This window comes from Hypomesus transpacificus, chromosome 21, assembly GCF_021917145.1.
Source record: "Hypomesus transpacificus isolate Combined female chromosome 21, fHypTra1, whole genome shotgun sequence".
In the NCBI taxonomy this organism is placed as follows: Eukaryota; Metazoa; Chordata; class Actinopteri; order Osmeriformes; family Osmeridae; genus Hypomesus; species Hypomesus transpacificus.
In genome coordinates, this window is record NC_061080.1 from 7038346 (window position 1) to 7055325 (window position 16980).

The window sequence follows — 16980 nt, forward strand, 5'->3', positions numbered from 1 at the left end:
GTTAATACATGTAGACCATAAGCTGTATCATGCTTATTGCTGTTAATTGTCATCTACATTGCACGTTGTCCCTGTATGCTAAAGCATGTGGTTAGTTTGTCTGCCTAGATCTTGCCATCTTGGCAAAGCCAGTTAACCAGCCAATACAGTTGTCATCTTTAAAATGTGCTTGTCATGTACCTGGATATGTTAAAAGACACGTGCAGTCAACTTGGCAGCATATGCCTTTGTCCACTGCACTTCCTCCAATGATTCCTTGAATTACTTCAAAAGGGTTTTGTGTAGAATTAACACCAATTACGTAATTTTACGTGAATTATATGTATTTTATATTATTAATACGTAGCCATTTCTACCACTTACATTTACCAGACGGTCTTATCCAGAGCGACTTACAGTAAGTACAGGGACATTCTCCCCGAGGCAAGTAGGGTGAAGTGCCTTGCCCAAGGATGCCAAGTGCACTGGCCGGGAATCGAACTGGTTGTTACCTTTGACCACCAAATTCAAATCAGTTCATCCTTGAATCCAAGTGGACATTTGTGCCAAATTTAAAGAACTACCTGAGATATTGTATTCACGAGAATGGGACGGACGGACGGACAGAAGGACGTACAACCCAAAAATGTTATGTCTCCGGCCACGGCTGTTCCCGGGGGAGGCATAACAACTAGTGGCCACTTGTCACAACTGTATGTTTTGTGCAAACACTGGTGTCAAGGTTCAGTGTAGTTGTTACCATGGGGATAGGAAGAGCACATGATCCAGACATCACATTGGGCGCAACATCCAGAACAATCTCTTCGTCATCCTTGAACCAGTGGAAAGCTGTCTCTTTCTTTACATTGGCAACCTGAGATAGACAAACACAAGAGTAAACTCGCTAAAAGAGTCATTACCAAAGCAGACTTGTAATTCACCTATCAGAAAACTTGAAAAGGCTCAAAGATTTATAATGATGGAAGTTCAGCAATCTTACAATCTTATGCTTGTTGTTTACCTTGCAGACAAGCATTACAGTACAGTCCTCCTCAACATAGAAAGAAAGGTATTCTCCAAAATTTGGACCTAGTCGTGAAGAGAGATAGGTTAGATATCTATTAGTCAATTAAAGTGAGTAGGAATTCTGTTGTTGTAGGACCAAATACCTTGTTTCCTGATGTGCTCTTTCCTCTGGAACTCAGCCTCCTTTAAAGCTGATTTGAACACTAAAAGAGCAAGGAAATAACCCAAATAAATGGGATATCTTGGACCACCATTAAACATTTTATTAATTTAGCAGATCTAGCATTGGAATATTAGGGCATATAGAAACTACTGAAAGAACAAAAGATCAAGCATCAGAACTGCATAGTTCTTCAGTATTTCAGTGGTTGGAGACCAGGAAGACTCTGCTCACATTGTCACCACTTCTCAGCTTTCAGGCATTGTGTACAATGGTGTACAATGTACTGTCCAACTATGCAGTTCTTTGTGCAGTTTTTTTATAGCAGTAAAGCTAAATAAAGGGATGATAAAATATGGTTTAATATGGTACCATCTCCCACTAGCACCAAGGAGGTCTGATTCTTGGCCTTTCCATCATGGATCTGGACAGTGTAGGTGCCCTCATTGGCCTTGGTGAAGTGATCCACGGTCATTTGGATCACCCCGGAAGCCACATCATGGCTGATCTTCTGACTCTGAGGAAAACAGAACAAACCCAAAGCGTCTCATAGTTCTGTGTTGACTCTTTGAATTGGAAGTAATTACAAGGTATCCAATTTTGCTTGGATTGAAAACAACAGTTTGCTGCCCTGAGGTAACGAAGTCTACCACAATCCATAATCTGTACCGCTGTATTCATGTCCCATCTCAAGACCATTCTTATTTCTTTGAGCTATGAATCTACATGAATCTGCATAAATGCAGCAGCATTACAATCAATTGTCTTGTCATGGTCCACATGGTCCAAGATGGCGCCGATGATGGCTGCCTCGGTCGATTGGTGTGCTCTGTTTGGTTTTGTCTGTTAATTCAATGTTCTGCCAAGATTTTCGGAGTTCTCTAACAAGAGACGAACTCCTAAACATCAGGGAAACAACTCCTGGGATTTATTTCCCTCTTGTCTGCTCCCAGAGGCAGAATTAGTGGGCATTCTAGTCAAAGGCTTGGCTCAAGCAGTAAAACGCCGCAGAAGGGGAAAGCGAGCGGGAGCGCTAGTTTGGCTACGCAGACGTGGGATCCGAACAGTGATTCCAAGTTTTTTCCTCTCCAATGTATGTTCACTGTGCAACAAAATAGATGAACTTCAGCTACTGATGGTGAAAAACAGACTTTATCTCATTTTCGTTTTTTTAATTCACTGAGACATGGCTGTGTGATTTGATCCCAGACACAGCGTTACAACTGCCAGGCTTTCAACTTGTGAGAACTGATCGGGACACAGCACTCTCTTGCAAAACTAAAGGAGGTGGTATTTGTTTTTACATTAACAGTGGCTGGTGTGTAGATGTGACCAGTGCTTGAAGTGGAAACAAAGGTGTCGGTACACTTTTGAATTGGCAAATCATTATGACATTTGAGAAACAAAACTTGGAGATATTGCTGGTATAACAACAATTTATTGATATTTATTGTTGATGTCGGTGTCATTGACCAAGGTAACTTTAAGGTTGGTAGCTGCAGACTCCTCATTTATGCTAGCCGTTCCGCTCACATCAATGTTAACGTTAGTTTGAAGCTTGTGATTTGTACCCAATGTTTCTGGTTGGACTTGGACCTCTGTTGGCGTGTCTGGCTCTGGCACACGCGTTCTTTTAGAACCTTTCTGAAGCCAGGCTAACAACGACTTACAAACTCCGAAACTCGACACACTGTTTTATTTTCTAGGTTTTCAGCAGTGAAAAATCATTTACGCACTTAAGCAGGCATCAGACAGCTTTTTTGAACTAGCGTCCGTGGAGAAGTGAACTCCTGATAGGGTGGGCCGACTGCTTGCATTTACGTGATTCGTCAAGATCTGAGGTAAGTCACGTAGTGTTAGTGCCCTCTAGTGACGCTTTTATCCAAAGCACTGACACTTTCTCTGTCAGTGGTAGAGTACCATGCCGGCTACATGCGAGAAGTAGCGGTACGCAAGAAAAAGTGCAGGTACGCTTCAAAGTAAAATGTAGAAGTGCCGGTACTGCGTACCAGTGAGTACCGGCCCACTGGATGTGACAGTGATTCTGCAACATTGTTCCCCGGATCTGGAATAATCTTGTATAAACTGTAAACCTTTCTACTCGCCTTGCGAGTTCGCGTCGCTCATTTTGGTAGCAGTATACTTGCGGCCAGGTCCTAAGGTTAAAGAGGCCCAACTCATGCTCGCTGACCAGATTCTGAGTGCGGAGCGAGGAAATACAGATTCCCTGGTTATCGTACTTGGCAACTTTAACAAGGGTAATCTCAGCCACAAACTAAAATGCTTTCGTTTTAAGCCACTGCTACACTACGGTCAGTAATGCCTACCACGCCGTCCCTCGAGCAGCACTGGGTCACTCTGACCATGCCATGGTCCACCTGATTCCTGCATACAGGCAGAAATTAAAGCTCTGTAAACCTGCTGTGAGGACATCAAGACAGTGGACCAGTGAGGGTATTAGGGGTGCAACAATTCAACAAGCCCACGACTCGGTTTGGTTTTTGGGTCACGGTTTTGGTTCGGTTTTGTTTAGCAAATTAGGGGGAAGAAAAAAACAGTGTTCTCCGTATTTACGGTGTATTTTTTGTATATCCGGCGAAGTAGGAGGTCCCGAAGCGCAGAAGGGGGGTGGATCCGGCGACTCAAGACTGGGATTGGAGGAAACCAAAAAACCGAACACAAAAAAATACACTGCCTACATAGCTTCTCTGACAAAAAAAACCTGCTTGTACATCAGGTCAATGTATATTTTAATTTCAGAACATGCACTGCATGGGTGTGAAACGTAAAAAAACACTGCAACAATCGTTTTTACAAGCAGCAATTATCCATCGGATTAAATTAACCAAAAAACGTACTGGATGAGACAAACAGTCCATCATGTAACCATGACCATGTAAACCAGGGGTGTCAAACTAATTTTCACCGAGGGCCACATCAGCATTATGGTTGCCCTCAAAGGGCCAGTTGTAAATATACGATGTAAAGTCAGTAACAATGTAAAAACAGTGTTTTAGTTGTAGGTTTTGTGAACATAGGGCCTATTCTGCTACAATTGCAGTCCGCCATTTAATTCTTGGACAATCTGCTGTTTTTCTTGGAGGATAAATTTGGCATATTTATCTCCGTATTTGGTGTCAAAATGCCGACGGAGATTGTACTCTTTAACGACCAATATCGCCTTATAACACAAAATACATAACGGGTTTTCTCTCCTTGAAGCACAAACATTCTCTTTCCCATCTTTATTGAAACAGCCTTCCATCCAGGGCCGGATGCAGCCTGCTTTGACTGGGGGTACAGTGAACATTCTGGGGGGTAGCCTATCACGAGTAAGGAAGGGGATCGTATTAATTTTTTATATTGATAGCCCTACCATTTTTTAGACTGCTTATCGATGCAAGTGTTAATCAGGCGCGGAGCCAGGCGTTGTAAACATTCGGGGCTTAGCCCAAACCTAGACATATTCTGGGTTTGTTGTGATGCTAGATGGGGACTTCCACACTTAATGCAACACTTGTGAAGTGACACAAGATTAGTGGCGTTTGAGGGGCCCCTAAACATATTAGTAAATCATAGTAAATGTACATTTTTAGGTGTATTTCTTGAACTCATTAATTGAAAGTACACTTGAAAGTATTGTAAAATATACTTTGAGGTACTTTAGGAAGTATACTTCATAAACTAGAAGTGCACTACACATGCTACTATACAGTTTTCAAAAGTAAACTTCAAATACACTATAAGTTTACTTTAAAGTGTACTAAATGACCTAAAAAGTGGGCCAATTCAGTTTACTTAGTACAAAAATAGTATATAGCCTAAATAAGTACACTGCTAGTATACTTAAAGTACCATGATAATAGTATACTTTTTTATACTAAGTATACTTACAAAACAAACTTGAAGTATACTTTTTTGTCAAGGACTAACCAAGTTCGAGAGCGATACCAACTTGGGTTGAATGCCCAGGGACCTTGGCTGAAAATGCGTATGGGGTACGTTTGCAGAACCGGTTGCATTGGAGTGCTGTCATTCAAACCATGCTCGCCTTCACCCAGTAAAAATGTGCGTTTAACATTAATGTGCATACACTGCTTTCTAGAGGCAGGATGTCGTCACTTTGCCGTAACATAATCGAAATGCATTGTGAAAGATGTAGTTTATGGTCAATGCACGCTGTAAAGCAGCTTAGACTTATTTCAATCAGCACAGGCTACTTGTGGGACTTATTTGAAAAAGTTAAGCACATTTTGTTGTCTGTTGTCTGACATTTTTTCCCTGAGGGAAACGAGGCTAACAGCTAGCCTACTCAACCAGCACAAGCGCAAGTGTCACTTGAAGTGCCTCCCCATCTGTCTTAACCTGAAAATAAACCTCAAAACGCATCGAAAATGCAAACACAAGATTTTTGTGAAACTTCAATGGGGGATAAAGACTAACAAGACATATAACAACATTGAACACTACACAAATAGTAATAAAAAAATTTCATTTCGGTAAATAATTTTCCATAGTGACAAAGGTGCCGTATCCAATAAAAAAGGTTCCGGAATAGCGCTGGTTAGCATACTTTACATGTGCCTGGCTTCGTATGATTTGCCTCTCTCCAGCAGTGTTGCCAACTCCTCAGTACGGAAAGTAGTGGAGCTGCGCGAGGCTATAGTGAGACTGAATGCCTGAGTACTTTGGGATGGCGGAGCAGCTCACGGCAGCACCCGCTGCTCGTTGAGGACAGTACTGCGATCCGTGCTTTCATGTCAGAGTCTCGAAAACACCAGCAAGTCTCCAACAACATAAAAGTCGCCAGGAGGGTTTCGAAAGATCGCCAGATATAGACCAATTATCACCCTACGTCACACAACTGTCAAGCAGGCTCAACTGCGCATGTGGGTTGCAAAAGACGAACTTCTCCCCATTCTATTACTCTTGGAGTGTAGTTCAGGTCATCATATATCTCTGGCCACTGGATTGCAGGGCTTGATATTAACTTTTTGAGGCTCTTGGCCTTTGGACAAATAGCCTACATTTACGTTCACTTGTCTATGCACAAAAGTCACTTGACCCCGATACCCTTAAATAGCCTGTCCAAGTGATCGGGCAAAACTAGCCTGGCTAACGGAGGTCGCTTTCTCAGGCAAATGACGAATGAAACAGACAGTTAAAGAAATCCGAGATTCTGGCTATCTTCACCAGACTCGTATCTACATTAGGCAGTCCTCCCTGACGTTTCTGGTGTAGAATGGAGTGAAATACAACATTGTGCACACTGCCAGTGAGCGAGTCTGACTGAGGCTAACTTCAAAACAGTGTAAATGGGATGTAGTCTCACTCAGATTGCCAGTTTAAACAAATCAGAAAAATAATCGGACCAGCTGACTAAAAGCAGAATTCCCATATCTCTTGAAAGCTGCCCTGCTCGACTTTTTAAATGTAGAATTGACTGTAAAAGTGTAAGATTATAAACTTTGTGACATGACGACATGGTTGCCGCTCAACTATGCGTCTGTACCGGGCGACATTCTCACTCAAATTTCAAGACTTTCGTGACCCAAATCAAAATTCTGATGTGACAGATCATTGGGTAATCGCTTTCTCTCCTAAAGGCATGTCCTCCTCGACGCTTTTGGTCTTTTTAAATCTAACTATTTGTATTATCCGTGTGGTCCTTTTGCCATTTAAAATGCTATCCTTTCCCGGGTTTCTGCAGCCACAGTGCGCGCGCATCCCGATTGTTTACAAACAAATAATTGGTTATAGAGAAAGTCACTAAGTTGGCAACACTGCTCTGTGGGTGTTCGGTTGTGTTTTCAAAAAATCTAAAAAGGGTTTCTCGTTGATCCGAAAAATGGTTACATGTAAAACCGAACCGTGGGTAGTTTTTTTCCGTTTTTTCCGTTTCGGTTTTGCACCCCTAGAGCATAGAGTAAATATAACTAGAGTAAGCTACTCTTGTCTTCCAAGATGGCGTCCCCATTCATTTCTATGAAAAGTGCTCAGTGGCGCAGTGAGGCAAACGAGATCGCGAGACTGGACGCTGCCATCTTTCCACTTCTGTGTCTTCCTGTCTAACTTTAAACAGTGGCTCTTTTTTTCCCTAGCTCCGAGAGCTCATGTAAATCGGCTATCGGCCAATGTGAACTTTTGTGCTCGTGCCCTCTTAGTATCCGCGAGCACATTTGCTGGTAAATTTAATTGACTAAGCAAATAAATGGGTTGCTAGTTTACCCATTTCGGATTGGTCTCAAACTTAGCAACTTCTATGAAAAAGCTAGTAGTATGAGCCAGGTTCGAGAATCAAACAAAAATAATTGGGGGAGATAGTTTTGTAAATGTTGAATGGAGTTTATAGAATAAAAACGACCGGAAGAGTCAGAAACCTAACCGTACATGCAATACCACCTACATCCACCGGGGCCGTTGCTTCAAGCCGAGGGGCGAGGGGTGGGGGCTTGCCTGGTTCTCTGTGTGACGGTATGTAACGGACGTGGTCTTGCGAGTTCCGTCAGGCTTTCCCGGATTCGTGTCCACCCTTCACCGAGGGTCGAACATAGGGCTGGGCGATAAATCGATAAAAATAATTACCGAAGTAATGACTTCCCTCAATAAAGATATCGTAACATCAATTAATTTTCAATAATATATTGATAATGTCGATAGAGAATAGTTAGGACAGCAGTCCATTTAATTTCTGTGATGCAGCAGGAAGTTGCAGATAAATGGTAGCCCACGCTCACAAAAATTTACTGAGCACCTCGGGTGGAGTAGCTAATGTTAACCGCGGAAAATTAGTTTTATTGCCGAAAACAGTGGCAGCGATAGCCATGGCGAGGGAGCAACTTCCAATGAAGAAATGATTGATAAAAAGGGTTCGTCTTCTTCAGTTATTTGGAAGTTGTTTGGCTTTTTGAAATCCGAAAAAGAGCAGAGCAATGTTCGGAGCAAATTGGTGTAGTAAACAAACAGGTGGCTACCAAGTCTGGTAATACGACAAGCTGCAAATGTGGACTTCTTGTTGACCTCGACATACGGTCTCGGTTAACAAACGTTTGAACAAATCTCTGCTTACAAAGGTGTTTGTAGATCTGTTGAAAAGTCCACATTAGTTTTTTTATATAATACAACAACACAGACGCCATGTTGTCAATATCTCCAAGGCAACCGCCTGCTAGGTCCGTAAATCGTTTGCGGGCCTCTGGAGAGGTCCAGACCAAACAATTTCTTCGTCGCTTTTGATGTCTTTAGTATCGTCTGGATAGTAAAACCATAGACATATATCTATGAGTAAAACTCAGCTGACTCCTCGAAATCGCTCATTTTGAAGATGACGTCAGAGGAGGGCAATAATAATCTGTATCAGACCGCGGACCAGCGATGAGGTCAATACGCTGCTGGCATGACTGCCTATTAGCTAATCAGAGCGCTCGTATTGTCGTTGCCATATAATAATAGTATATAAGAAACCTTTTTTACCACCTGAAGAAAAATCACTCGTTGGAACATGCAGAAAGTGTGAATTTGCGCCAAGGTATTGATAGGTAGGCTATTAATAAAAAGCAAGGTTTTAAAAAGCTTACTTGACCCCAGGTACGTGCTCCCAGGGTGCAAGCATTTTGTCTCACACCGCTCTGCCTAAACTTTATGCCGAGTGTAGGGAAAAAGTTGAGGAAGAGACTTACTTTGCTACTACTACAGATCTGTGGTCTATCGTCTTAATTATCGTTATCGAATGTAAATATAAATATCTATATAGATAATTTTTGACCCATATCGACCAGCCCTAGTCAAACACGCCATCTCTGACTTCCCAAGCGCCACCACTACCAGCTACGCCAAAGAAAAGCTAGCTATTCGTTGACACGGGTGGCCCATTACACACCTGAGAAGTGAGTTTCACCGATTCACACCGGCTACATTTGCAAAGCTCAGAAAGTTGCGGCTGGAGAAGGAGGAAGCTTTTAGGAGTGGGAATAGAGACAGATTCAAGGATTCGAATCAAAGGTTTAGCAAAGTGGTGAGAGAGGCTAAACAACTGTACTCAGAGAGACTAAAACAACAGTTCTCTGCTAACGACTGCTTCTGTCTGGACAGGGCTCAGGCAGATTACCAACTACAAGCCCAGAGCCTCCCACACCACTAAGGACTCCCACCTGGCCAACGACCTGACAGAGTTCCACTGCAGATTTGAAAGACATTTGGACTGTCCTGAACTACCCCTTCCCACCCAAGTGGACTCCCCCCCTCCCCCATCACCACAGTGATGACTCTCTCCATTCAGGAGAGAGAAGTCAACAGATTGTTCAAGACGCAGAACCCCCGCAAAGCAGCTGGGCCGGACGCTGTCTCTCCTGCCACCCTCAAGCAGTGCGCTGACCAGCTGTCTCCGGTGCTCACCAACATCTTCAACACCTCCCTGGAGACCTGCCATGTGCCATCTCAAGTCCTCCACCATTATCCCTGTGCCCAAAAGGCCATGGCCAACTGGACAAAATGACTACAGACCCGTTGCCCTGACCTATGTGGTAATGAAGTCTTTTGAGCGCCTGGTGCTGGCTCACCTGAAATCCATCACAGACCCCCTCCTGGACCCCCTGCAGTTTGCCTTCAGAGCCAACAGGTCTGTGGATGATGCAGTAAACATGGCCCTCCACTTCACACTACAGCACCTGGGGCCGCTGGCGTGTTCAGGGAGTGGCCTAGGGTGGCACGGGCCACCCCTGAAATCTGATTGGCCACCCCAAGTGCCACCCCTCTTAAAATATGATTGGCTATATGTCCAGTCAGAGTCAGGCCACGGCACTGAATGTAAACTGCACTCTTATTTAGAGTTAGAGGCAAAACCTTAGAGGCAGAGATGCGCTAAAGTAGTATCCCAGATAGCACACATACGTCGAGCCGACGTCGGCTTAAGATCGAAACGTTGTGTTCTATTCATAACGTCGGATAACTATCGGCAAATAGTTGGCAAATGGTCGGATTTCTTCTCATCTCTGTGCTCTATTTCAAACGTCGCAGATACGTCGGCTCATCACTGACTGTTTCAGGAAGAACGTTCCATTATGCTCATTCTTTGTTGTATTGCAAGCACATATATAGCGTAGTAGTGGAAACTTTATTTGTAATGTTTGGTTAGTTTTGGCACTTTTCAGTTAGAATTCGCCATGTTACAGAGCCAGACAAGACTTTGCGGACGATCCGCACATTCTTACGTCTGCTCAAAACTTTCCGTGACGGCCCGCACATTCTCACGTCAAGTAAATCTTTATACATCACAATGTGTGCGTAAAAACCAGCGTACGCAAGATTTTGTGCGTACGCAACGTTTGCCTTCAACACCATCATCCCTGCCCTGCTTCAGGACAAGCTCTCCCAGCTGAACATGCCCGACTCCACCTGCAGGTGGATCACAGACTTCCTGTCTGACAGGAAGCAGTGCGTTAAGCTGGGAACACAGGTCTCCGACTCCCGGTCCATCAGCACCGGATCTCCACAGGGCTGCGTCCTTTCCACTCTGATATTCTCCCTGTACACCAACAGCTGCACCTCTAGTCATCCATCCGTCAAACTCCAAAGATTGTGGCCGACTCCTCCCACCCTGGACACACTCTGTTTCAGCCACTCCCCTCCGGCAGAAGGCTGCGGTCCATCAGGTCCATGGGCCTCATGTATAAACGTTGCGTACGCACAAAAAGCTTGCGTTCGATGGTTTTCACGCACACTTTGTGATGTATAAAGATTTACTTGACGTGAGAATGTGCGGGCCGTCACGGAAACTTTTGAGCAGACGTGAGAATGTGCTGACCGTCCGCAAAGTCTTGTCTGGCTCTGTAACATGGCGAATTCCAACTGAAAAGTGCCGAGACTCACCAAACATTACAAAATAAAGTTTCCACTAGTACGTTATGACGTTGACTATTCAAAAAACATAAAAATAAACGTTTGATCATTATTGTGGATGATCATATCAAAATGCCAAAACCCAAAACGGGAAATGCTATATAGCCTTCTGTTTATACCGCCACCACTTAATAACTTCTGTTAAACTTGAGGCTGTCAAACGAACGACAAAATTATGCTGTTACGATGCGCCACCACTCGTTTCTTCATTTAAAGCTTTATATCGGACCATTTCTTCTTAATTTCTGCCATGGTCCGGTTCTCTGAACCCACAGCATTGATGGCCCTATAATAATAATGATAATTGTATTTGTAATGCACTTTACATTTAGCTAAATCTCAAAGTGCTGTCTTTTGTCACTAATACCTGATGACAGGCCGCCAAACAGGACACATTTTCTCACCTCCACCTCTGTTGTCAGAACCGCGATCTCACAGTCACCGTAGTTCTTCAAATAAACGCTGCAGCGTTTAAAGTTCATTTCTGGTGCTGCGTTTCTTCGAGGGCGGCGTTTATTCGAATAAATACGGTAATTCAGACAACGAAATGACCTCAGGAGCGCATTTATAATCCATCTGCATATTAATTTATGGGAGGAGGCAAGGCGGGGTCAGTGGCTCGTTCACGTACGGTCAATCTCACGTTGATTGTGATTTATAAAGGAAAGGTGCGCAGGACCTGGCGTACGACCGGTTTTATACATGTGCGTAGGTACTTTTCGAGTTTTGGCCGTACGCCATCTTCTGGTATGAAAGCTGCGCAAACCTTTATACATGAGGCCCCAGGGCTCCAGACTGCGCAGTTTTTTACAAGCATTTGTAGGCGCATGTGCGACCTACAAATTTGGAATTTATTGGATGTGCACAACGTCAGCACACGTTAGCAATATTCACGACGTTCTAGTAAGACAGCGATATCAGCGAGCCCTCAGCATTAGTACCGTAGCTAAAAGTCTAGGAAAGTTGAGACTATTTTTTGCTAGGTACCTATAAACCTAGCTAAAAGTTGTGGAAAGTTTAGGCTATTTTTCGCTAGGTTCCTACGAACATGTCTTAATCTGACAGACAAGTGGATTCCCCTTCGTTCTTTTGGTGAGCAGTTTCACAAGCCCTTCTTATACGGCGTCATGGAGCCGAACAGATAAATAATTATTTAGCACTAGCGTTGCTACTGTATCCCTGTCTGTTTGTGCTGTTGCATTGTTATGTTCAGCAAGTATTGTGTCGTGATGTCGGGGGAGGACTGATGTAAAAGTGCATCATACATTTAAGTCATTTAGCTAAGACTTGCATGTACAGTGCGTAATGTCACATTAAATGTATTTAAACTCAAGCTTATATGGTGGGTCGTTGTATATCACAAAGTAAATTCGTTGTCTGTGCAAACTTTCATGGCGAATAAAACCCTTTCTGATTCTGATGTGTACTTGGCTTCATGTTTAGAGTGTGTCAGTGTCATTATGTTGATGTTCTTTTACAAATGTATATGATTGAAAAGCAAGTTTGTTTACATTGTTATGTTTAAATGTGCTCGATAAATACATATGAGTGATGGATAATCAAAGTGAGTGAGTGATCACTAACTCTAAATAACAGGTGATTACTACAATTGTTTTTTACCCTAATCAAAAGCATTCTGCAGCATATCAGGACTGTGTTTCAAAAAATAAATAATTTTTAGAAGAGCCCCTTCATGTAAAATTGTAATGTACCTCACTGCTAGTAACCTCCTTGTCGTTAACAATGAACCTGTAGGAAACAGCTGGGGACAACTTCAGAGCCTGCAGCCAGAAACGCACATGACCTTTCTCCAGAATCTCATAGTTCAGACCATGTTTTAGTGGAACAACTACAGCAAGAACAAAGAAAATACAATTAATTGGAGACATCACAGAAAATTTTTACTGCAACATTCATGAATTGATCACAATACTTACTTGGATGTCTGATAGCATAGCTGAGTTCTAGCATGCTGTTCAGAGCTACAGGGGAAAGAACACAAGGAACATGAGTGCTCAACTGCCTTGCATTTGAAATGTAATTGACAGGGGTGCAAACTTTTCAGGGATGATAAAGGTGACAAGGATCCAAACCCCCTGGGGGGTCCGGGGCATGCTCCTCGGGGAATATATATATATATATATATATATATATATATATGCATAGTCAGTGAACACTGAAATGAATTTGAGGATTATAGGTCACATGACCAAAAAGCTATTGAAGGTTTATTTTGAATAAATAATTAATTTTGAATAACTTGGGATGAAAATGAACAAAATAAAGGCTTTGCAGCATGAATGCATACATATTCAACAGTTTTACATTATTTTGACGCTCCTAGTTCATGTTGTTGAGGCAATAGCCATATTAACCACGATATCACAGACCCTTACTGACACCACATATTGTGAAGTAATACTTAAATCGTCGCTGCATGATATAGAAACGTGGGCACAGACGTGATCCTACTTCTGATAATCATGGCAAGGTAACCCTAAAAACCCAAAAGATATGTGGTGTCATTAAGGGTCTGTGATATCGTGGTTAATATGGCTATTGCCTTGAGACAACTCCAAATACGTGATGAGTAGCCTACATTTGGGTAGTGTCTACGGTAACTAGTTGATCCAGAAGAACCAAAACAACATGTTGCCTGAAGGCCGTACTTCATGAATTTGTGACTAATCCATTCATGTGCTTCAGTAGCTGGCGGTGTAATGCAACAGATTACAAGAATGCATGTATTTTTGCTCGTGGGATCAAATCCCACTCAAATCTTTTATTTTCTTAGCTTCCATTTATTATGGTGTGAATGGCTGTATGTAGTGCTCACTACATTTGTTCAGTATATACAAAAGATATAGCGAAGAAACACTCAGCCATAGGCTACACAAATCGCATAGGAAATGAATGTTTCCATGTTGTGTTACGCGTATTTTGATTGTATTGTCTGGGTTAGCACCAATGTTCTTAGTATGAATTTTTAATATGTGGTGTCAGAAGGAGCTTTGATGTTGTGGTAAATACGGTTATTGCCTCCAAAAAAAAACAAATACGTGATTAGTAGCCTACATTCGGGTAGTGTCTATGGGAACCAGTTGATTCGGAAGAAGACAAATCAAAATGTTACCTGAAGGCCAACGTAGTTAACAAATACGTAACCATTCAGCTAACTTTTCAGAGCTGGTATAGCTTGCGGTGTAAATCAACGGACTTTCGTGTGCACGTATTTTTGCTCTAGTGCGATCGAATCCCACTTCATGCGAAACCCGCGAAAGTTTTATTTTGTCTCCATTTATTTTGTCGCGAATGGTAGTTTAATGTACATTTTTACATTTAGTCATTTAGCAGACGCTCTTATCCAGAGCGACTTACACTAAGTACAGGGACATTCTCCCCGAGGCAAGTAGGGTGAAGTGCTTTGCCCAAGGACACAACGTCATGTGCACCGGCCGGGAATTGAACTGGCAACCTTCAGAATACTAGCCCGTAGCGCACGTAGCCCATAGGCTTACTTTCATATTTGCCGCAGCAAATATGAGATCCGACTTGAAAATCGCCAGTAATATGTTTGTGAAATTGTGACGAATCTGGTGATAGAGGCAGACTGAGGCACAGCTGGGGAACCAGTTAAATTGGGAACCAGTTGGGACGTAACACCGGTCATAGCGGTGCTAACACCGGTTAAAATAACACAATACTGGGCGTCCGAATGTCTGTTGAATATCAAACTTCAAACCAACTTTACCACGGTCATTCACCAGCCTAAAATACAATACAATCAAATCATCTCTGTCCATGACTGCACCTTTAGCTTGCTCTGGGTAGCCAATATGTGCCCCACACAGGTATAGCAGAACTGCCCGCAATATAGTTAGGCTACGTTGTGATGCCCAAAATAGCATTTCGTGACCACGAATTTCGGATGTCTGGGGCTCTGGGAGTTACAGACCCGAAGACTCGAAATAAAAAGTGTGCGTGTCATGTTGACATTGGTTGGCCAAACAACAAGCTTGAAAAAAATATTAATGACAGCTTGCATTCGCAGATTAGGCTACTTGGAGGACCCCCCCCCCCAATATTCTTATTGCAGATCTACACTAATCACACAATTGACCTATTTTTTATCAAAAACTGCGAATTTCGCCGAAAGGTGACGAGTTTGCACCCCTGAATTGAATAAAACCTACTCACCTTCTTCCGACAATGTGTGGCTGGCTGAAACCCCATCAGTATCAGTCACAACAACCGAATAGCTGCCCAAATCCTCTTTATTAGGGCTCTTGAAAGTAAGCTTGGAGCTGAAAAATAAACAACTGTACTCAGAGAGACTAATATAACAGTTCTCTGCTAACGACTGCTTAACCTGAGTAAAGTTTGGTAAGTTATTAGTAAAGTACAGTATGAGCATTATCTCACAGACATAAAGGGCTTACCGTCTGCCATCAGTTGCTATAGACACCTTTGTAGAGTCACCAATTACTTTGTAGTTCTTGGACCACACAAACTTGGAGGTCTCGCTTATCTCGCAAGCATCAAAAGACAGAAAGATGTCTCCAGTATCTTCATCCACTGAACAACAGATCTCCTTGGTACCTTAAATATGAAAAATGTGTGTGCAATGGTGAAGTAAAGGACTTAAAATTTAAAATGTGGCCTTTTGCTTAGTGTTATATTGATGTCTGAAGATGTAACACTGGTTTGGCAGTCAACTACCAATTGAGTACAATCACAGCAGTCATTACCTGGCAAGGCCTTGGCACACACTGGCTCAGATGGCTGAGAGGATTTTCCTATCCCTTCCGCATTGACCGCACGTACCTTGAACACATACAATTCACCTTCCTCCAGACCAGTTACCTGGGAAGTTAAACTCAAGTTAAACTTAACTCAATACATAAATACATATTTCCTTAATATCAAAACACATGTGCAATAGTTTATATAGATGGTCCTAAAGTTCCAAGCCTTGGCTTACATATTGTAACCCCTGTGAATTTATAGAAGTTTACCTGCAGATAACGATGGCTAACAGCCTCTTCATTCAGGGTGACAAAGTCTGAGGAGCCTTTCTTGGCCCTATCAACAAAGTAGCCAGTAACAGCACTGGCCCCAGTGTAGACTGAGGCTTTCCACAGGATGACCAAAGAGTCACCCCTGACCTCACTGAAGCTGAGGTCATAGGGTGGGCCTAGAGGTCAAAGGTGAAATGTGAGTTACTTTTTTTTATGTTATCCTGAGGTTAAGCTGATAGTATGGCTTACATGAAGAATACGATCTACCTGGTTCTGCCATGGTCCAAGCCTCACATTTGAGGGGGGAACTGGGAGCAGAGGGGATCCCTACACCAGCCAGATTTCCTGCTTGGATCTTAAACTCGTAGAAGATTCCTGCAGTCAGATTCTCAACCTGAGAAAAATAAATAAATCTCAATGAGAAGATTGAGTGGTCTGGTGGAAACAAGAGTATACAGAATGTTCCGTTCTTCTCTGAGTACTTACTGTATAGATCCTCTCTTTGGTGGCGCTTGCATTGACCTCCTTCCATGCCAGGGTGTCAGCATTACGCTTGTCAAGGTAATAAGCATTGATCTTGGAGCCACCAGTGTGCTTAGGGCTTTTCCAGGCCAGGGTCATGGAAGACCCATCACAGTTCAACATAGTTATGCCAAATGGTGGTCCAGGGGTAGCTGTGTATAAAAACGTAAAGTGAATAAAGTACGTTCATAGAAGCCAACTAAATGTTTTTTACCCACAACAAGTAGTTGTATTCTAAATATATATATGTTTGTATGTAAGGAGGTTATTGTAATCAGATTTCTAAAAAGGGGTGTCAAATTGAAGAGAGGCATTGTGCTAAATGGTCAATGTTGGTAAGTAACTGAACTAAGAGTGACATTCAGTGAATAAGTATAG

The 16980-nt window shown here is 42.7% G+C and overlaps 1 protein-coding gene across 3 annotated transcripts in view; it reads right to left on the bottom strand.

The window, feature by feature from the left end:
* myom2a (myomesin 2a) overlaps positions 1–16980 on the bottom strand; it is a 49144-nt gene that overhangs the window by 9071 nt on the left and 23093 nt on the right. For all 3 annotated transcript variants that reach the window (XM_047043475.1, XM_047043474.1, XM_047043476.1), the window contains 12 exons: positions 16567–16754; positions 16348–16474; positions 16078–16256; positions 15811–15925; positions 15502–15661; positions 15260–15366; positions 13000–13044; positions 12775–12911; positions 1538–1682; positions 1149–1208; positions 1001–1068; positions 740–853 (listed from right to left, as the gene is read on the bottom strand). In XM_047043475.1, the coding sequence (XP_046899431.1) occupies positions 740–853; positions 1001–1068; positions 1149–1208; positions 1538–1682; positions 12775–12911; positions 13000–13044; positions 15260–15366; positions 15502–15661; positions 15811–15925; positions 16078–16256; positions 16348–16474; positions 16567–16754 (1445 nt within the window). The remainder of the gene's footprint in view (positions 1–739; positions 854–1000; positions 1069–1148; positions 1209–1537; positions 1683–12774; positions 12912–12999; positions 13045–15259; positions 15367–15501; positions 15662–15810; positions 15926–16077; positions 16257–16347; positions 16475–16566; positions 16755–16980) is intronic.